At 41.9% G+C, this 23,052-nt stretch overlaps 1 protein-coding gene across 1 annotated transcript in view; it reads right to left on the bottom strand.

Annotated features, from left to right (window-relative positions):
* LOC124011141 (aryl hydrocarbon receptor-like) overlaps positions 1-20,228 on the bottom strand; it is a 96,640-nt gene extending 76,412 nt beyond the window's left edge. Inside the window, exon 1 of the mRNA XM_046327941.1 lies at positions 19,692-20,228. Coding sequence (XP_046183897.1) covers positions 19,692-19,750 — 59 coding nt within the window. The 5' untranslated portion in view covers positions 19,751-20,228. The remainder of the gene's footprint in view (positions 1-19,691) is intronic.
* Between the last annotated feature and the right edge of the window lie 2,824 nt (positions 20,229-23,052).

Here is a 23,052-nt window from a genome sequence, read left to right as displayed (position 1 = left end):
CTGGATCTTTATATATACCACTTGGATCCCGTTTCAGTAATGATGATATCAGACCTTCTTGTTGCGTGTCCGATAATCTACCATTTATATAGGAGTGGTTAAAACGTGCTAATAATGGTCCTCTGAGTATATAAAAAAAAGTTTGGTATTCCTCCACTGGTATGCCATCCAGTCCATGAGTTTTCCCGGACTTAAAGGCTTTAATTGCATCAAGAAGGTCCTCCTCTGTAATTTGGCCTTCACATGAGTCTGTCTGTACAGATTTTAATTTGACATTATTAATAGGAAAACAAATTCATACAATTAGGTCCGGTTAGTGGAGATAAGAGGACACTGAAACGAAAACATATTCTTAAAGTACTTTACTTCCTCTTTCAAAATATTGAGTGACTCCATCATTTGTGACAAGTTTCAATACATATTTTGGTAGCATGTCTGTGTTGAAGATTGAAAAATAATTTGGTGCATTTTCCCCCATATTCCATCCAGTTCGCTTTATTTTTTATAATATATTACACTGGATCTTTCTTGAATAAGTTCCTTTCTTTTTTCCTCAAACTTATTCTGTGCCTCTATGGTACAGTTTTTATTGCTATCTATCTGTACTATTAGTCCTAGAACACTGTCCCACTTTATTTTGTTAATATGGACTCTTGACCTAAATTGCCTTTGTTTTATAGAGGAGTACTGAATGGCATGGCTGCTAAAGGCACATTTAAAAGTGTCCCATACAATAACGGGATATGCTGTACCTATGTTATGTCGGAAAATGTCAGTTGGAAATGATTCTGTCCTAGTTAAAAAAACATGTATCATCCAGTAGGCTTTGATAAAATTTTGAGTATCCTCGCCCACGTGGAAATTCTGTAAGAATAATATATCAATTACATGATGGTACGACCGCATTCTGTCCCCTATCAACACTTTTAAAACTTTTGGTGCCAGAGAGAATTACTTTCTTATGTCATCAAGATGACTAGCTTGATTAAGCCTCCGCCATGTATATCTCACTAGGTCAGGGTATTTAAGTCTCTATATATCCACTAATTCCAATATATCCATGACATTCATGATTTCCTTTAGTGCCTGAGGGTGATAGTTTGTAGTGCGATTTCCTTTACGGTCCATCGCTCACTTTGTGACTGACAGGCAGGCGCCTCTCCTATCAATGGGATTGCTAGCAGATGCAGATCAGTCATTCTAGCGGGAAGTGGGCTCGACGGACTAGTGAATTTAAACTTTTAAATAAAATAATTAGCCTAGTTACTGTGGAGTGGAAAATGTAGCCGGCTGAAAATGATTCTGTAACCGGCTGATTACGGCTGATTACGGCTGATTACGGCCGACAGCCGGCGCTAAATGTTAAACACGGATGATGATGAATTCTCAGGGGACAGAAATCATATTCACACCAACTAGATGAAAAAAACATGATAAGGGGAACCTGATATGGTTTAAATTCATTTCAATACAACAGACCAATTTAATCCCAGAGATCCAACCCAATGTTCTGGTAGACTTTAGCTTAGTGAACAGTAGGGGCTAACAGCTGTTGGTCAAGTTCAACAACCACAGAAACCACACCATTTCTCCCAGAGCTGTTTCTTCCATACTTTGTGACTTTCCCATTACAGGTTTTCCCAATTGCTGATGATAATAGGCATTGTTTTTTTCCTCTTCCCTATTGAATTGCCTGCAGGGAATTCAGCCATAACTCAATTCCCGGCATTAGACCCAAGCAATAACTTCCCAGAAATAGAGCAAGACTGACCTCACTTTTAAAAAATGCCTGCGGAGACAAAAGCCAGTATTCAGACCCATTTTTTCCATCTTTGGTTGCAGTGCATCACAGGGCCTCGTGCACGGACATCAGGGTAGTCATTGTTAGAGTTAGAACAAACTAGGTTTACCTCACCTCTCATCTCTCCCTCTTTCTCTCAGGGTCTGGCCGAACCCAAAGACCCTTCACTCTGATTCAAAGGGAATCAAGTTGCACTGAGTACATTGTAATGCCATTGGCATGCTTTTGTCTGCTCAAAGTGGTTGGGGATCATGAAATGAAAAGAGTATTTTCAACAGGCCGAGAATACATCCAAAAATGTGTAGGCTACACCCTCAACTACAATCATATCAAAAGACATTGAAACCATGGACTTATTCAGCCACATAGTGGACCGGACACACTCAAACTGCAACAGTGGCTACTGAAACACCGTACTAAAGGATCGCCTACTACACTACAGAAAAACTGAAGGATAGTCTACTACACTACAGAAAGATAGCTTGGTACACTACTGAAGAATAGACATTACCGAAATACTTTTTAAAATTTAACCTTTATTTAACTAGGCAAGTCAGTTAAGAACAAATTCTTATTTACAATGACAGCTAAACCCGGATGACACTGGGCCCATTGTGCACTGCCCTAGGGATTCCAAATCACAGCCGGATGTGATAAAGCCTGGATGTAATACAGCCTGGATTTGAACCAGGGACTGTAGTGACACCTCTTGCACTAAGATGCAGTGTACCAAGCCACTAGGGAGCTTGGTACACTAGCCACTAGGGAGCTTGGTACACTACAGAAAGACTGAAGGATATCTTGGTACACTACTGAAAGACTGAAGGATATCTTGGTACACTGCTGAAAGACTGAAGGATATCTTGGTAAACTACTGAAAGACTGAAGGATATCTTGGTACACTACTGAAAGACTGAAGGATATCTTGGTACACTACAGAAAGACTGAAGGATATCTTGGTACACTACTGAAAGACTGAAGGATATCTTGGTACACTACTGAAAGACTGAAGGATATCTTGGTACACTACAGAAAGACTGAAGGATATCTTGGTACACTACTGAAAGACTGAAGGATATCTTGGTACACTACTGAAAGACTGAAGGATATCTTGGTACACTACTGAAAGACTGAAGGATATCTTGGTACACTACTGAAAGACTGAAGGATATCTTGGTAAACTACTGAAAGACTGAAGGATATCTTGGTACACTACTGAAAGACTGAAGGATATCTTGGTACACTACTGAAAGACTGAAGGATATCTTGGTACACTACTGAAAGACTGAAGGATAGGCTGCACACACAAACCGAGAGCTCCTTCATTTCACAATATCCTCTCTCCATCATCTCTTTTTCTCTGTGTGTCCTGAGGTGAACTCTGAACATTCCTTCCACCTCAGCTCTCTTAGTCACGGCTGAAAATGGATTGATCTACTTCCTCTGCTCCGGCTCCACACCACCACCCATGCCATATGTACACCCCACTTCAAGGTCTCCTGCAGCCAGCCTGAAGGGCATCTCTCCTGAGCAAGGAAACCCCCAGGGGGCTGCAGCCTGATCAGCTGAATCCCACCACTGACAGAATGACGGCTGCTGCCTGTCTGAAAGAGAAAGACTGGCTATGAAGGCTGGTATCACCATGATATCACCATCCATGTTACTCTGTTTATTAGAATGGTTTCTTGTCTCAAACTAAAAACGCATTCCCCAGATTAGGCTGGGCAACCTAAGAGACAATGTAGATTTCTAAATCATTTTTTTTAGTTAAAAGTACATTTTATTTTACCACATAAACAACTGTAGCACACTCAGGTACATTATTCCTTTACAAGTTTGTTCAAATCTGTCTTTGGTCTGACAACCACTTAGGGTACTTTTAGAATAAACTGATCCTCGTGCACTTCTATTGTAGCCAGAGTTCAGCTGAGAACACTAACTTGTTGAGGCTGTTGTGGAGTCCTCCTTGTAGAACACTGACTTGTTGAGGCTGTTGTGGAGGCCTCCCTGTAGAACACTGACTTGTTGAGGCTGTTGTGGAGTCCTCCTTGTAGAACACTGACTTGTTGAGGCTGCCTTGTAGAACACTGACTTGTTGAGGCTGTTGTGGAGTCCTCCTTGTAGAACACTGACTTGTTGAGGCTGTTGTGGAGGCCTCCCTGTAGAACACTGACTTGTTGAGGCTGTTGTGGAGTCCTCCTTGTAGAACACTGACTTGTTGAGGCTGTTGTGGAGGCCTCCCTGTAGAACACTGACTTGTTTAGGCTGTTGGGGAGGCCTAACCTGTAGAACACTGACTTGTTGAGGCTGTTGTGGAGGCCTCCCTGTAGAACACTGACTTGTTGAGGCTGTTGGGGAGGCCTAACCTGTAGAACACTGACTTGTTGAGGCTGTTGTGGAGGCCTCCCTGTAGAACACTGACTTGTTGTGGAGTCCTCCTTGTAGAACACTGACTTGTTGAGGCTGTTGTGGAGGCCTCCCTGTAGAACACTGACTTGTTGAGGCTGTTGTGGAGTCCTCCTTGTAGAACACTGACTTGTTGAGGCTGTTGTGGAGGCCTCCCTGTAGAACACTGACTTGTTTAGGCTGTTGGGGAGGCCTAACCTGTAGAACACTGACTTGTTGAGGCTGTTGTGGAGGCCTCCCTGTAGAACACTGACTTGTTGAGGCTGTTGGGGAGGCCTAACCTGTAGAACACTGACTTGTTGAGGCTGTTGTGGAGGCCTCCCTGTAGAACACTGACTTGTTGAGGCTGTTGTGGAGGCCTCCTTGTAGAACACTGACTTGTTGAGGCTGTTGTGGAGGCCTCCCTGTAGAACACTGACTTGTTTAGGCTGTTGTGGAGGCCTCCCTGTAGATGAGACAACTATAGAACATTGAGCCACTATGTTGCTGTGTAGTATGTTTGTTTTGGCTTTGTGCCACGCCTCCATTAGCTACACTGTTTTGTTCTTCTATCCTCATGGGGACCTAAAATGTATTTCCATTTCAAATCATATTTTCCATAACCAATAAACTTAACCCTAAACCTAAACTGTAACCAAAAAAACTAAACCTAACCACTAAACCCTTACCCTAATTCTAACCCCAATTGTAACCCTAAACCTAACCCCTAAGCTTAAAATAACCGTTGTACTCAAGGGTATCTGGGAAATGTCCCCACAAGGGAGACTTTTCCTTGTTTTACTATCCTTGTAGGGACGTTTGGGAATTGTAGGTCCCCATAAGGATAGAAGAACCAACACACACACTTCTCCTATTGTTAGCTAGTAGAGACATACTAATCCCCCTACCTCACTGTTGGCCAAAAATAATGTTGACACCAGCAGAACTGGTAAGCATCTCATAGAGGGCATTTTATCGCTTTCTGAAATAAATGAACAACTAGAGTTGCACATTTTGGGGAATATTCAGAGGTGGAAACTTTCCGTGGGAATTAACGGGAATATATGGGAATTAACGGAAATATGTACAAATTAATATTAACACCATTTAAATGTAGATGTTTTTTGCATTGGATAAATTTACCATATCTTATGGAGACAGAAACATAAACCTTTTACCTAGTAGACATAATTGCAAATGATTAAATCCTTCCAATAACAAAAATATTATTTAGTTACGAAATTAACTTTAATTAAATGAGTTGACTCTTCACATGGGATGATTTCACTGAACAACAAAAGAAAGGGAACATTGAATGATCCCCAATGATCAATTGCAAAATGTTTTCAACATACATCTGTAAAATTATAGTCTAGAAACTAAAGCTTTGGTTGTCTTCCTCTCAGGCTTCCATGTCTTCTCCCTGGACCTCCTCAATGTTCACCTCTTGAACATCAGACTCTGAGGCCTCATCGTCACTGTTACTTTCCAACCTTGTTGAGGATGTCTCGTTGACAGGCTCAAAAAGACTCAAATTTGTCCAGATGACCACCAATTTTTCAATTCTTGTATTGGTCAGCCTGTTGCGTGCTTTGGAGTGTGTGTTCCCAAACAAGGACCAGTTGCGCTCTGAGGTGGCTGATGTTGGTGGGATTTGGAGGATGAAGGCATCAGGGGAAGCACCAAAGATCCACAAAGTCCCTTGGCTGATGAGATATGTTGGCACGACTGCCATATTGCATCTCCATCCCAAAGCTCTTGCTTGGAAGTGTACTTCGCCAGACTGCCAAGAACCTTGTCCTCATCCTGGCCAAGGTGGCGAGACACGGTAGTGATGACACCATAGGCCTGTTGATCTCTGCACCAGACAGGATGATCTTGCCAGCATACTTGGGGTCCAACACGCTGCGGCGTGTATGGGCTTCAGGCAGAAGTTTTCACGCTTTTTAATGTATTTCAGAACTGCAGTTTCTTCCGCTTGGAGCAACAGTGAAGTGGGCAGGGAAGTACAAATTTCTTACATCTGCAAGCAGATTCTGAACATCAGACAGGATGGCCTCTCCCAATCCGTAAAATGGCTATTTCTATAGGTTTCAGGATTTTCAGGCTGCTTACCACTCTCTCCGAAAATACATCATCCAGGAGAATCCTCTTGATGGGGCTGTCCATATTGGCAGACTGTGATATGGCCATTTCTTGGAGAGACTCCTTCCCCTCCAAGAGACTGTCAAACATGACAACACCACCGGTGCTGGGCAGCTTCAATGTGGTGCTTTTATTCTTCTCACTTTGCTTGGTGAGGTAGATTGCTGCTATAACTTGATGACCCTTCACACACCTAACCATTTCCTTGGCTCTCTTGTAGAGTGTATCCATTGTTTTCAGTGCCATGATGTCATTGAGGAGAAGATTCAATGCATGAGCAGCACAGCCAATGGGTGTGATGTGAGGGTAGGACTCCTCCACTTTAGACCAAGCAGCCTTCATGTTCGCAGCATTGTCTGTCACCAGTGAAAATACCTTCTGTGGTCATTGATGACTGCCTTCAGCTCATCTGCAATGTAGAGACCGGTGTGGCTGTGCCCTCGTAGAATACTGGTTGAGGGGTGGAGATTATGTAGTTAATTATTCCTTGCCCATGCAGCAGAAATGATTGCAATACAGTCTGCTTTCTCTAAGATTTGCTTGTACTTCACTTGAACTCTGTTGCATCCAGAAAATTAGTAGGTAAAGCATGTCTGGTTGGAGGGGTGTATGCTGGGCGAAGAACATTCAGAAATCTCTTCCAATACACATTGCCTGTGAGCATCAGATGTGAACCAGTTGCATACACAGCTCGAGCAAGACATTCATCAGCATTTATCTGACTACGTTCCTCCATTGAGTTAAAAAAACTTCTGATTCCAGGAGGACCATGAGCTGTTGCTATTGATAAGGTGTCTGATTCATAATGTTGACCTCTCATAGAGATTAGAGGTCGACCGATTAATCAGAATGGACGATTAATTAGGGCTGATTTCAAGTTTTCATAACAATTGGAAATCGGTATTGTTGGACACCGATTTTGCCGATTTTTTATTTTTATATTTTTTTTATTTATGTATTATTTTTTAAATTATTTTTATTATTTATTTTACCTATATTTAACTAGGCAAGTCAGTTAAGAACACATTCTTATTTTCAATGACGGCCTAGGAACGTTGGATTAACTGCCTCGTTCAGGGTCAGAATGACAGATTTTCACCTTGTCGGCTCGGCGGATCCAATCTTGCAACCTTACAGTTAACTAGTCCAACGCAATAATGCCTGCCTCTCTCTCGTTGCACTCCACAAGGAGACTGACTCGTGTCCTGCGTTGCGTATAATCTGACTGAGCATAAAAGCATACACGTATCTAAGTATCTGACTGAGCGGTGGTAGGCAGAAGCAGGCGCGTAAACATTAATTCAAACAGCACTTTCGTGCGTTTTGCCAGCAGCTCTTCGTTGTGCGTCAAGCATTGAGCTGTTCATGACTCAAGCCTATCAACTCCCGAGATGAGGCTGGTGTAACCAAAGTGAAATGGCTAGCTTGTTAGCGCGCACTAATAGCGTTTCAAACGTCACTCGCTCTGAGCCTTGGGGTGGTTGTTTCCCTTGCTCTGCATGAGTAACGCTGCTTCGGGGGTGGCTGTTTTAGTTGTGTTCCTGGTTCGAGCCCAGGGAGGAGCGAGGAGAGGGATGGAAGCTATACTGTTACACCGGCAATACTAAAGTGCCTATAAGAACATCCAATAGTCAAAGGTTAATGAAAAACAAATGGTATAGAGGGAAATAGTCCTATAATTCCTATAATAACTACAACCTAAAACTTCTTACCTGGGAATATTGAAGACTCATGTTAATAGGAACCACCAGCTTTCATATGTTCTCATGTTCTGAGCAAGGAACTGAAACGTTAGCTTTCTTACATTGCACATACTTCACTTTTACTTTCTTCTCCAACACTTAGTTTTTTGCATTATTTAAACCAAATTGAACATGTTTCATTATTTATTTGAGGCTAAATTGATTTTATTGATGTATTATATTAAGTTAAAATAAGTGTTCATTCAGTATTGTTATAATTGCCATTATTACAACAAAAAAAGTATAATAATCGGCAATTAATCGGTATCAGCTTTTTTGGTCCTCCAATAACCGGTATCGGTATCGGTGTTGAAAAATCATAATCAGACAACCTCTAATAGAGATAGAGGGACTTGTGTCAGAGGTTGCTTGTTGTGAGCGCTGAGGGAACTTTATGCACTTGGACAGATAATTCTGCATCTTTGTTGCATTCTTCACATATGATTTGGCACAGTATTTGCAAATGTACATAGCTTTTCCTTCTACATTAGCTGCAGTGAAATGTCAACACACATCAAATAGTGTATGTGGCATTTTCCTGTAAAGATTAGAGAAAAATGTGTAAAAGAAACCCAAATATAATTCCATGTACAGATAAATATTTAAGCAGTTAAACAACTGTAAGATAAAATGTTTAAAAATTAAACATGTATGGAAACAGGTGAATTAACACTCCTCAGTTAGCAGGCTCAAGCATGCTAAAACCCACATGGTGGCAAAAACTAACTAGCAGAAATTGTTAAGTTAAAAATGATTTAAATACACTTTGCTGTAGGCAAAGTTAACTTAGCTTAACTTAACTCTAGTTAACTTCTTGACGCACCCATCCCTTTAGCGGGATCATTTTCATAAACACCCGCTGAATTGCAGCACACCAAATTCAAATTAATTACTAAAAATATTTAATTTTCATGAAATCACAAGTGCAATATAGCAAAACACATCTTGGCTTGTTGTTAATCCACCTGGCGTGTCAGATTTCAAAGCTTTTCGACGAAAGCATAAGAAGCGTTTATGTAAGAACATCTCTCTCAATAGACAAAATATTACAAACACTAGCAGCCAAGTAGATTGGTCACGAAAGTCAGAAAAGCAATAGATTAAATCGCATACCTTTTTTTTCACCTTTATTTAACCAGGTAGGCAAGTTGAGAACAAGTTCTCATTTACAATTGCGACCTGGCCAAGATAAAGCAAAGCAGTTCGACACATACAACGACACAGAGTTTCACGTGGAGTAAAACAGACATACAGTCAATAATACAGTAGAAACAAGTCTATATACGATGTGAGCAAATGAGGTGAGATAAGGGAGGTAAAGGCAAAAAAAGGCCATGGTGGCAAAGTAAATACAAGAAAGCAAGTAAAACACTGGAATGGTAGATTTGCAGTGGAAGAATGTGCAAAGTAGAAATAAAAATAATGGGGTGCAAAGGAGCCAAATAAAATAAATAAATAAAATAAAAACAGTAAGGAAAGAGGTACATGTTTGGGCTAAATTATAGATGGGCTATGTACAGGTGCAGTAATCTGTGAGCTGCTCTGACAGCTGGTGCTTAAAGCTAGCGAGGGAGATAAATGTTTCCAGTTTCAGAGATTTTTGTAGTTCGTTCCAGTCATTGGCAGCAGAGAACTGGAAGGAGAGGCGGCCAAAGAAATAATTGGTTTTGGGGGTTACCAGAGAGATATACCTGCTGGAGCGCGTGCTACACGTGGATGATGCTATGGTGACCAACGAGCTGATGTAAGGTGGGACTTTACCTAGCAGGGTCTTGTAAATGACATGGAGCCAGTGGGTTGGCGACAAGTATGAAGCGAGGGCCAGCCAACGAGAGCGTACAGGTCGCAATGGTGGGTAGTATATGGGGATTTGGTGACAAAACGGATGCACTGTGATAGACTGCATCCAATTTGTTGAGTAGGGTATTGGAGGCTATTTTGTAAATGACATCGCCGAAGTCGAGGATTGGTAGGATGGTCAGTTTTACAAGGGTATGTTTGGCAGCATGAGTGAAGGATGCTTTGTTGCGAAATAGGAAGCAAATTCTAGATTTAACTTTGGATTGGAGATGTTTGATGTGGGTCTGGAAGGAGAGTTTACATTCTAACCAGACACCTAGGTATTTGTAGTTGTCCACGTATTCTAAGTCATCCAGAGAAGTGATGTTGGACAGTTTGCCTGGAGGGTTGTTAACACAGTGTCCAAAGAAGGGCCAGAAGTATACAGAATGGTGTCGTCTGCGTAGAGGTGGATCAGAGACTCACCAGCAGCAAGAGCGACATCATTGATGTATACAGAGAAGAGAATCGGTCCAAGAATTGAACCCTGTGGCACCCCCATAGAGACTGCCAGAGGTCCGGACCGCAGACCCTCCGATTTAACACACTGAACTCTATCAGAGAAGTAGTTGGTGAACCAGGCGAGGCAATCTTTTGAGAAACCAAGGCTGTCGAGACTGCCGATGAGGATGTGGTGATTGACAGAGTCGAAAGCCTTGGCCAGATCAATGAATACGGCTGCACAGTAACGTGTTTTATCGATGGCGGTTAAGATATGGTTTAGGACCTTGAGCGTGGCTGAGTTGCACCCATGACCAGCTCTGAAACCAGATTGCATAGCAGAGAAGGTATGGTGAGATTCGAAATGGTCGGTAATCTGTTTGTTGACCTTTGATGATCTTAGGGTGTTTGCACTCACGAGACTCCCAGTTACACAATAAATGTTCCTTTTGTTCCATAAAGATTATTTTCATATCCAAAATACCTCCATTTGTTTGGCGCGTTATGTTCAGAAATCCACAGGCTCGAGTGGTCACGACATCGCAGATGAAAATTCCAAATAGTATCTGTAATGTCCACAGAAACATGTCAAAGCTTTTTATAATCAATCCTCAGATTGTTTTTAAAATATATAATCGATAATATATCAACCGGGACTGTCGCTTTTTCAATAGGAGAAGAAGAGACAATGGCTGCCAACACTCTGTTGCGCAAGCAAAACTCTGCGAACACCCAGCTATCCACTGACGCAATGTTATCTTTCTCGCTCATTTTTTCAAAATAACAGCCTGAAACTATGTCTAAAGAATGTTGACACCTTGAGGAAGCCATAGGAAAAGGAATCTGGTTGATATCCCTTCTAAATGGAGACAAGGCATCCAATGGAAACAGAGATCTTTCAGGAAAAACAGCACTTCCTGGTTTGATTTTCCTCAGGTTTTCGTCTGCAATATTAGTTATGTTATACTCACAGACAATATTTCAACAGTTTTGGAAACTGTAGAGTGTTTTCTATCCTAATCTGACAATTATCTGCATATCCTAGTTTCTGGGCCTGAGAAATAGTCAGTTTCAAATGGGTACGTTTTTTAGGCAAAAACAAAAATCCTGCCCCCTACACTCAAGAAGTTAATAAAAAATAATGTATGTCATATAAAATATATTCACCCCACCCAGTATTGTAATCAAAACTTACCAGAAAGCATGTAGTCCTTGGCTCAGATAGTGTAGTAGTGTGGGCTCAATAGCATCTCATTAGTGTGCAAGATCTTTAGAATCAGCTGTGCCGTCGTAGCCAAAAGTTTTGAGAATGACACAAATATACATTTTCACAACGTTTCACAATTTATGAAACGTATATTTGTGTCATTCTCAAAACTTTTGGCCACGACTGTACATGTGATGTAAGAATACACTGTGCATGCAGATGATTGTAATTCCATTGAATTGGGAATAGTTTAACCAAAATATGCCACAATACCTAGAATGAATTGCCTCATGTGTACTGTTGCCTCAGGTTCACTGTTATAAGCTAACTTTTTTTGATGAATTTAAGCAAAATTCCTCAAATTCCAGGGCTTCACTTCCCATTAAAATTTCCGGAAGAATTCTTGAAAATTACTGGAAAGTCTCCGACCCTGTGCAACCCTATTAACAACTATAACACCATATACATAATTGCAATTGCCAAAACTTTCAAATGCAATAATAGGAGAAGCTCAGAGGAGAAGCTCAGAGGGGTTGTGTGTCTCTTTGTTAACAATAGCTGGTACGCAATCTCTAATATTAACAAAGTCTTGAGGTTCTGCTCACCTGACTTAGAATACCTCATGATAACATTTACATTACATTTAAGTCATTTAGCAGACGCTCTTATCCAGAGCGACTTACAAATTGACCTGTAGACCATACTATTTACCAAGAGAGTTCTTTTTTATAGCTGTTTATTTACCACCCCAAACATTTGCTGGCCGGCACTTGGTGCCGATGACACAGATGTCAATTAAGGCAGCCCCCCGCACCTCTATGATTCAGCGGGGTTGGGTTAAATGCGGAAGACACATTTCAGGTTGTACAACTGACTAGGTATCCCCCTTTCCCTGAGATCGCACTCAACAAGCTTTATAGAGCCATAAGCAAACAAGAAAATGCCCAACCAGAGGCGGCACTCCTAGTGGTCGGTGACTTTAATGCAGGAAAACTGAAATCTGTTTTACTACATTTCTACCAGCATGCCACCTTTGCAATGAAAGGGGGGGAAAAAAACTCTAGATCACATTTACTCCAGACACAGAGCATACAAAGCTCTCCCCTGCCCTCCATTTGGCAAATCTAACCATAACTCTATTCTTCTCCCGGTTTGATACAGTCAAGACAAGGTACAACGTAATAATATTGGATGATAAATAACCTAGCAGTGGCAGCTATTAGTTTACTATAGGGCGAGACTGCTTGGTTGGTTTCTAGCTCGCCTCTCACTCCATCCTCCCTGCTCCTTGTGTCACTCGCTCACTCACAGTAGCCTACACACACAGCACACAAGGCTCCTGCTAGAGTATCACCTCTATCTACGTCCTCTCCCTGGCGCTTTATCAGCTCTGGTTAATAAAGTAGATTAAAAATGGACTTTTCTGGTTCTTCTTTCACTTTGATCAGGTCTGGATCCGATCAGGTCTATACAGAACGGGAATAGTTGTCCTCTGGTCCGTTTGAGACGGGTCTCTATATTGTGCATATCGGGTCCGGATGGGAAAAGGCCGTGGTCCATTTCAGAACGTGAAGGCCTCTACTTTCCATGCTTACTAAATGTTTGCACTTTTGGTGACTTGACATACATTGCATACTCTATGAATATGAACATTATGCATTACCTTTATTTGAGGGTGATTCTTATGATATTGCCAGCAGTATGAGTTTAGTTAAATTTATATTTACTGCCCTAAACTTGCCAGGCCCTAGACAGCGCCAAAAACAACTAATCAGAGTTTAACAGGTTAAATCTTAACCATCTGTAACTCTCTCACACTCATGTACAAACAAACACAAACACACATGCATACATACTACTTAAGCATGGACGCACCCACCAACACACACCTTCCCACAATCTTTCCCACAAGGACTTAGGAAATAATTAAGCCATATTTTCACACAGTTGGCTCTGGGAGTAATCTCAACAAGATGTAGAAAAGTCTCAGATCTGTTAAACACTTTACATCAGCTACTGTGTCAGTTGTCTGTGTACTGTTCAATTGTATATTTTATAGGCCTAACAGAAAAAAATGTAATTTATATGGAAAGAATAGTTACAGGTAATAAAAATAAAATATCAGATATCTTTACTGTAATCCACATATTTGGTCTAACATGATTAGGCCCTATAACCACTTGTAAAATGCTTTAACTTACTGCACACACATGGCCAGAAACTTCTGAAGGCATAGGCCTACCTGGGCTGACAGGTAGCCTAGTGGTTAAGAGTGTCTGGCCAGTGAACGAAAGGTTGCCAGTTTGAATCCCTGAGCTGACTAGGTTAAAAAAATAAAAATCAGCCTATGTGCCCTTGAGCAAAGGCACTTAACATGAATTGCTCCTGTAAGTCACTCTGGATAAGAGCATCTGTTAAATTACTCAAATATGAATATACATAAGCAAGAAGAAAAATAGAAGGAGATAATTAAATGGACTGAACCATATTGGAATGCTATGATGATGTCAGTCTCAATGGTTGTCACTGTAAATAAGAATTTGTTCCCTAACTGACTTGCCTTGTTAAATAAGATAAATGGTGCCTTGGCTGTCCAGGAATCCTCAGGCCACATCTTCAGAAACACAGAGAAGTATTTTTGCACAGGCCTAAAGTTACTCTTTTTCATTTGGGAATTTATACTGGGAAAGTATTTGAGAAAACTGTATATGATTTCATTTCAGTGGTGGTCGGTGCCATGAGGTAGGACAATATACACTGCTCAAAAAGATAAAGGGAACACTTAAACAACACAATGTAACTCCAAGTCAATCACACTTCTGTTAAATCAAACTGTCCACTTAGGAAGCAACTCCGATTGACAATACATTTCACATGCTGTTGTGGAAATGGAATAGACAACAGGTGGAAATTATAGGCATTTAGCAAGAAATTCCCCAATAAAGGAGAGGTTCTGCAGGTGATGACCACAGACCACTTCTCAGTTCCTATGCTTCCTGGATGATGTTTTGGTCACTTTTGAATGCTGGCGGTGCTTTCACTCTAGTGGTAGCATGAGACGGAGTCTACAACCCACACAAGTGGCTCAGGTAGTGCAGCTCATCCAGGATGACACATCAATGCAAGCTGTGGCAAGAAGGTTTGCTGTGTCTGTCAGCGTAGTGTCCAGAGCATGAAGGCGCTGCCCGGAGACAGGCCAGTACATCAGGAGATGTGGAGGCCGTAGGAGGGCAACAACCAAGCAGCAGGACCGCTACCTCCGCCTTTGTGCAAGGAGGAGCAGGAGGAGTACTGCCAGAACCCTGCAAAATTACCTCCAGCAAGCCACAAATGTGCATGTGTCTGCTCAAATGGTCAGAAACAGACTCCATGAGGGTGGTATGAGGGCCCGACGTCCACAGGTGGGGGTTGTGCTTACAGCCCAACACCGTGCAGGACGTTTGGCATTTGCCAGAGAACACCAAGATTGGCAAATTCGCCACTGGCGCCCTGTGCTCTTCACAGATGAAAGCCGGTTCACACTGAGCACATGACAGACGTGACAGAGTCTGGAGACGCCATGGAGGATGTTCTGCTATCTGCAACATCCTCCAGCATGACCAGTTTGGTGGTGGGTCAGTCATGGTGTGGGGTGGCAATTCTTTGGGGGACTGCACAGCCCTCCATGTGCTCTCCAGAGGTAGCCTGACTGCCATTAGGTACCGAGATGAGATCCTCAGACCCCTTGTGAGACCATATGCTGGTGCGGTTGGCCCTGGGTTCCTCCTAATGCAAGACAATGCTAGCCCTCATGTGGCTGGAGTGTGTCAGCAGTTCCTGCAAGAGGAAGGCATTGATGCTATGGATTGGCCCGCCCGTTCCCCAGACCTGAATCCAATTCAGCACATCTGGGACATCATGTCTCGCTCCATCCACCAACGCCACGTTGCACCACAGGCTGTCCAGGAGTTGGCGGATGCTTTAGTCCAGGTCTGGGAGGAGATCCCTCAGGAGACCATCCTCCACCTCATCAGGAGCATGCCCAGGCGTTGTAGGGAGGTCATACAGGCACGTGGAGGCCACACACACTACTGAGCCTAATTTTGACTTGTTTTAAGGACATTACATCAAAGTTGGATCAGCCTGTAGTGTGGTTTTCCACTTTAATTTTGAGTGTGACTCCATTGATCATTTTTGTGTGATTTTGTTGTCAGCACATTCAACTATGTAAAGAAAAAAGTATTTAATAAGAATATTTCATTCATTCAGGATGTGTTATTTTAATGTTCCCTTTATTTTTTTGAGCAGTGTATTTTTTTATAAGTGTAACAGTATAGACTTTACGTCCGTCCCCTCGCCCCGACCTGGGCGCAAACCAGGGACGCTCTGCACACGTCAACAGTCACCCTCGAGGCATCGTTACCCATCGCTCCACAAAAGCCGCGGCCCTTGCAGAGCAAGGGGAACTACTACTTCTAGGTCTCAGAGCAAGTGACGTCACCGATTGAAACGCCACTAGCGCACACCACCGCTAACTAGCTAGCCATTTCACATCGGCTACATAAGCATGGACTTATTTCTATTACAGCATATTGGATGACTGCCTGTCACGCCTTGGTCATAGTATTTTTGTGTTTTCGTTATATATTTGGTCAGGCCAGGGTGTGACATGGGTTTATATGTTGTGTTTCGTATTGGGGTTTTGTAGGCATTGGGATTGCGGCTGAGTAGGGGTTTAGCATAGGTTTGGCTGCCTGAGGCGGTTCTCAATCAGAGTCAGGTGATTCTCGTTGTCTCTGATTGGGAACCATATTTAGGTAGCCGGAGTTTCACTGTGTATTTCATAGGTGATTGTTCCTGTCTCTGTGTAGTGTTCACCAGATAGGCTGTAATTAGGTTTCACGTTCCGTTTGTTGTTTTTGTATTTATTAAGTTATTTCATGTATCGCGATCATTCATTAAAGAACATGAGTAACAACCACGCTGCATTTCGGTCCAACTCTCTTTCGACAAACGAAGAACGCCGTTACACTGCCATTCATATTCCACTCAACCAGCTTAATGTAACATCGATAGGTTTAGGCAACTACACGATACTCAAATTTCCCCTATACCATCATGAGGTTGCTAGAACCTAGCCGATGAATGAACGTTTAAAATATAGTTGCACAGATCAAGAGTTATTTGAGGTGACAGACATTGACACATTCAATACAGCCCTGCACACTCTTGCCTGCATCTAGCTGATATAGGGTGTAATCATTAAATGATTACACCCCTGATCAAACACAAACACAGTTCACTTTCATTTCAGCCACATACAAACAGCATGATCCCTTTGATCTTTGTATAATTAATTATCGCATTTACGCGCTCACCTCCTCTCACCCTTACCCTTCACTTGTGGACTTCAGTGCACAACACATCAGCTGTCTGTGACCAGGCAAAAAAAAATATTCCAAGCCAAACCTTCAAATCATAACCGCGAACAGCTACATCATTGTCACCATATTAACGTCATTGTCAGCATAACTACTAGAACTAACACGTTGGTAAACCCGCTACAATCATGCAGCACAGTGTACAGTCAGCAGCAAGCAGTTCAGCAGTTACACCAGTGGGCCTGGCGCAATAAACTACTAAACTCAAAAGCTTACATTGACTTGGAAGAGTTCCAGAATTGGATAGCTATAGCCAGCTAGCTAACATAGCATCCCTCTCTGTTTGAGCTGGGTGTTTGAGTAGGCTAAACTAGCTAGCTGCATTCGCTAGCTAAGTAAGTGAAAGTGATAGTATTTTTTTCTTAAAAAATATATAAATACTACAAAATCTCTCGCTTGCTTCTTCTCCATTTTTGAAGGAAGGAATTTGTTCAAAACTGTTTAACTATTGTCTTTCTCAGTCAACTCCTCACCAAATTGTATACACTGCATTGCTAGTTAGCTGTAGCTTGCGCTTTCAGTACTAGATTAATTCTCTGATCCTTTGATTGGGTGGATAACATTATCACTTCATACTGCAAGAGCTCTGATAGGTTGGAGGACATCCTCCGGAAGCTGTCATAATTACTGTGTAAGTCTATGGAAGGGGGGAGAGGACCATGAGCCTCCTAGGTTTTGTATTGAAGTCAATGTACCCAGAGGAGGACGGAAACTAGCTGTCCTCCGGCTACACCATGGTGCTACCCTACAAAATGATGTTGAGGCTACTGTAGACCTTCATTGCAAAACAGTGTGTTTTAATAAATTATTTGGTGATGTGAATATTTAGCATAGTTTTATCTAAAAATGATCACTTTTTGAACTTTTCACAATTTATTTGTATGAAATTCACTGAGGATGGTCCTCCCCTTCCTCCTCGGAGAAGCCTCCACTGTTTCACTCACAGGGACAACATAAGACACATGCAAGCGCACAAACTGTACACACACACACACTGTCATGTTTTGTCATTTATTATCTTGTCTTGTCCCTGTGCTTCCCATTCTATTCGTTTCCCTCTGCTGGTCTTATTAGGTTCTTTCCCTCTTTCTATCCCTCTCTCTCCCCCTCCCTCTCTCACTCTCTCGCTCTCTCTTCTCTCTATCGTTCCGTTCCTGCTCCCAGCTGTTCCTATTCCCCTAATCAATCATTTAGTCTTCCCACACCTGTTCCCGATCCTTTCCCCTGATTAGAGTCCCTATTTCTTCCTTTGTGTTCCGTTCCTGTCCTGTCGGTTCCTTGTCTAGAATTCACCGTGCTGTGTTTGTGTATCGCCCTGTCGTGTCGTGTTTTCCTCAGATGCTGCGTGGTGAGCAGGTGTCTGAGTCTGTCTGGTTCAAGTGCCTTCCCGAGGCAACCTGCTGTTCACCTGCTGTTCAAGATCGAGTCTCCAGTTTGTCCTCGTCATTTCGAGTGAAAGTTGTGTTTTTTTGTTTGTATTTACTTTACTGGATTAAAGACTCTGTTTTCGCCAAGTCGCTTTTGGGTCCTCTTTCACCTGCATGACACACACTGTACACACACACACAGCTGTAACATTCCATCAAATCTAGGTTGTTTACATTGAACATACGTTTTGTCTGGTTGCTTGACAAATCCTACACGTAGTGTAAAGAAAACGTATTTAGAATTAGAATGCATAAAAATAACTACATTAATATTGTTATAAACCGACGTGAACCTGGTAATATCAGGTTTTTTTATTTAGAAAAGTATATATTATAGTAAGCAAATACTTATTATGGTCTTATTAATTATAAATGCATGTGACACATTCTCAATGCTTTGTTGGAATCCTTAAAATGTTTGTGGAAACAAAAAAACGTAAAAGTAATAGCATATAGATTACAACAAACCCAAAACCGTTGCACTACTTGAATTTCCTATAAAGGAAAACGTTTTCCTCAGCTATGCTATTAGTAATTCTTACTTAGTTGTGAAAAACTGCATTACAAAATATATGTTTCTTTTGTAACTAGGTTGTGTAATAAAGTGAAAAAAGTAGGAAAAGATGCAGAAGTGTTTTCATAATGAGAACCGTATCAGATTACAATAACATACCTCATGCCAGCAATCCCCCGCGCGCCCCGCCCTCCTGTAAGCATCGCGTGAGAGTGCAGCAGACTCTCAAACTTGATTGTGATTAATGCAAGAGTACTTACTATTCCATGCCAGACATAAACTATACACGAAGAGAGATGCTTAAGGTGACTGGGATAAAGACAAACGGGAGGCACGAGAACTTCTGGTCAGGCACAAATGTACAGCTACACAACACATCAATACTGCACACATGCTCTTACGAGCGGTGCATGCGTCCAATGAGACTTTGTCCTCTGTGCAGAAAGAAACCCAGTTACCCCAGAAGAAAGCAGGAAAAGCAAACTAGCAATAAATCAAAACCAATAACAATTTATGAAGCAAATAATCCAACAACACGAAGTGAATGATTGGTTTTAGATGCCTTACGTAAAGGATCAAAAAGGCTAGGCTTATGTATAGGCTAGGCTTATGTATAGCCAAGAATGCTCAACTCCATGATACGCGATGGAACTCGATATGCAGCACATTATCAAATCAAGCGCCATTCTGTATCCAGCTCATGCTAGACTTAAATCGAACTTCCCAAAATATTTATTGTCAGGTCAAACAGGTTTAAATTACATGCTTACGTTTTTTGAACGGGCTTCTTCCGCTTCTTGACAGCATAGACTCCAGTGTTACTCAACATGTTGACGCTTCTGCTGTATTAGTTGGTACAAAATGTTCAAAAACACGAACACAATAACATCCACTGTCTTCCTCAGAGACCGTTCTCAAATTAACAAGGGAAGTTAATATCCAGACATGCGTGAATCCCTTCAAATAGAGCGGTCTCTCCTTAACGCAGATCCCCCGCGACGTTAATTTGACAGACCCAAGCGGTCAAAGTCACTGGCAAAGTCAACCGTAATAGACGTGCGGCGTAAATCCAGAAGTGCTTGGGGGATGAAGCAAGTTTCGGAAAGTTCCCCCGATCAACAGAGTAAATAATATGTGCGTGATCACAGCAAATTTCCCTTCCTGTTCTTTTTGTTCATGAGAAGTCTCTCTAGAGACCCTCAAACAAACAACAAAATAGTTATTCTAAAGGGGTAGATTTTACTGTATTACAACCCAACACTTGGAACAGTTTCTGAACTGCTCTCTTGCAGCAGGTAAAATGTGCCTATCGTTCCTGGCATGGGGCGTTTTCAGGAAATCCGATAACCTATGAGCTGTTTATTTTAACCCTAACAGTCCCGAGTCCCAGCGTTTCATACATCTGATTTTCATTTGTCTGCATCTCCAGCAGCCCTTGTAATTAGCCTCACAATTAAGTGTTTTACAATTTTATTTTCAGGACAACCAGAGCAACAAGTAGAACATCAAACTATTTGTCATAAACATTTGCATTCAAATGTCAATAAAAATAAACAAATAAACAACAAACAAATTATATGAATGCAAGTACAGAACTTGTTTGTCAGTGACAACCTTGTGGAGTTTGGGGTTTGTGACAGCAACTACAGTATGTGAGTTTATTACAGTATTATAGACACTATGTAAATGTTTAAAAACGTTTTTTTTTACCAGGTAAGTTGGTTTTGGTTGGTAAATGTTTTTCCTATGACCTTCTAACAACTCTTTTGTAGCGTGTGAGCATCATAGAGCAAAACATGATAGCTTTTAGTAATTTGTAGCTCAAAGCATTCTGACACTAGACAATTTTCAAGACCTGGCCCGGGCCCCTTGGGGTCTGCCCTTATTTCACAAATTGCCGCTGCTCTAGCTCAGCCCCTGTTAACCACACAGACTAATGGTCAGTACCATCAGATGCAAAAGAAACCCAGAAGTCTGTAGCTCAAACACACAATGTTTAATATACCTGTCCTCCAATGCTTGTCTTCTAAGCCATTTCAGTAGGAGTTACTGTATCCAGGAGTTGGTGTATCGAGGTGCTCCAGCAGCATAACCATGGGTGACATGTCTGGCTAGGGGGAACCACAGCTTAGCTAGTAGAGTTCGTGCAGATGTTTTTGGTGGATCTGTGCCTGTATTTGTGAAATACAACTATTAATAGTTTAATAGTATAGTATAAACAGTAATAACATAATAATACACCCCCCTATCCACTTCGATGGAACAGTAGTGGAGAGGGTAGCTAGTTTTAAGTTCCTCGGCATACACATCACAGACAAACTGAATTGGTCCACTCACACTGACAGCGTCGTGAAGAAGGCGCAGCAGCGCCTATTCAACCTCAGGAGGCTGAAGAAATTCGGCATGTCACCAAAAGCACTCACAAACTTCTACAGATGCACAATCGAGAGCATCCTGGCGGGCTGTATCACCGCCTGGTACGGCAACTGCTCCGCCCTCAACCGTAAGGCTCTCCAGAGGGTAGTGAGGACTGCACAACGCATCACCGGGGGCAAACTACCTGCCCTCCAGGACACCTACACCACCCGTTGTTACAGGAAGGCCATAAAGATCATCAAGGACATCAACCACCCGAACCACTGCCTGTTCACCCCGCTATCATCCAGAAGGCGAGGTCAGTACAGGTGCATCAAAGCTGGGACCGAGAGCCTGAAAAACAGCTTCTATCTCAAGGCCATCAGACTGTTAAACAGCCACCACTAACATTGAGTGGCTGCTGCCAACACACTGTCATTGACACTGACCCAACTCCAGCCATTTTAATAATGGGAATTGATGGGAAATGATGTAAATATATCACTAGCCACTTTAAACAATGCTACCTTATATAATGTTACTTACCCTACATTATTCATCTCATATGTATATACTGTACTCTACATCATCGACTGCATCCTTATGTAACGCATGTATCACTAGCCACTTTAACTATGCCACTTTGTTTACTTTGTCTACACACTCATCTCATATGTATATACTGTACTCGATACCATCTACTGTATGCTGCTCTGTACCATCACTCATTCATATATCCTTATGTACATGTTCCTTATCCCCTTACACTGTGTATAAGACAGTAGTTTTGGAATTGTTAGTTATGATTACTTGTTGGTTATCACTGCATTGTCGGAACTAGAAGCACAAGCATTTCGCTACACTCGCATTTAACATCTGCTAACCATGTGTATGTGACAAATAAAATTTGATTTGATTTGATTTGATTTGAATAGCAATAACAGTAATAATATACCTACTGAATCACAATACATTCATTTCTGACTAGTGGGGTATTGATGGTGGGCTGAGGTATGCAACAGGATCAGCATCAGGTTGGTGCAAGCCTGAAGTACAGGCTGGAGAGTGAGAAAGATTGATAAAAAGTTCAACTTAGCCCATTCAAAATCCTAATATGTTGACAAGAAAACCCTGTTACACTTCCTCATAGTGTGCCCGTAATTCGGACAGTGAACGCCATTCACCTCCTGCTCTATCAGTTAAAGTAGGCTACTATTGCCTTGCACAAACAAAAGACGAACAGGCATTGCTCACGATCTCATAGCTACACTCGTGATCTACCACACAGGGTCATGATTGAGAGGTAATTGAGTGGGGCTCTACCTGCATGTATAGAGTATCTTCCATGTCTGTCAATAGGAGAGGATACATTCTGCCCTAGGGACATGTAAATTGTTTCCCTAACAACTAAACCAATGGGGATGGGAGAGAAAAAAATAGGGCAAGAATTTGTGGTTGTGCCAAACGCCACAACGTTCCAACAGTCACCTGCTATTCAGGTCTGGCTTCTCTTTTACCAGTGCAAGCCCATTACCTGTTACCTGGATTTAAGCTCTCATTACAAAACATCACAGGGTGGTGGGAAACGACTGTATTAAACACAACCGTGAGAGTTGCAGACGAGTGAGTGTTTTTGTCAAAATGTATTTTTCCAATATTCAATCTTTATTTAAACTCCTGTTGCCATAATGCTGCAGGCAAGCCAAGCATCTCTCTCTCTGCTCTGCACTGTGGCCAGCCAGCTTGCCTCACATTTCAGCAGAAGTCCGGTAGTAA

Source organism: Oncorhynchus gorbuscha, linkage group LG01 (genome assembly GCF_021184085.1).
Source record: "Oncorhynchus gorbuscha isolate QuinsamMale2020 ecotype Even-year linkage group LG01, OgorEven_v1.0, whole genome shotgun sequence".
NCBI classification, from domain to species: Eukaryota; Metazoa; Chordata; class Actinopteri; order Salmoniformes; family Salmonidae; genus Oncorhynchus; species Oncorhynchus gorbuscha.
The sequence above is the reverse complement of the archived record's forward strand: the minus strand, read 5'-3'. Positions and strand labels throughout refer to the sequence as shown.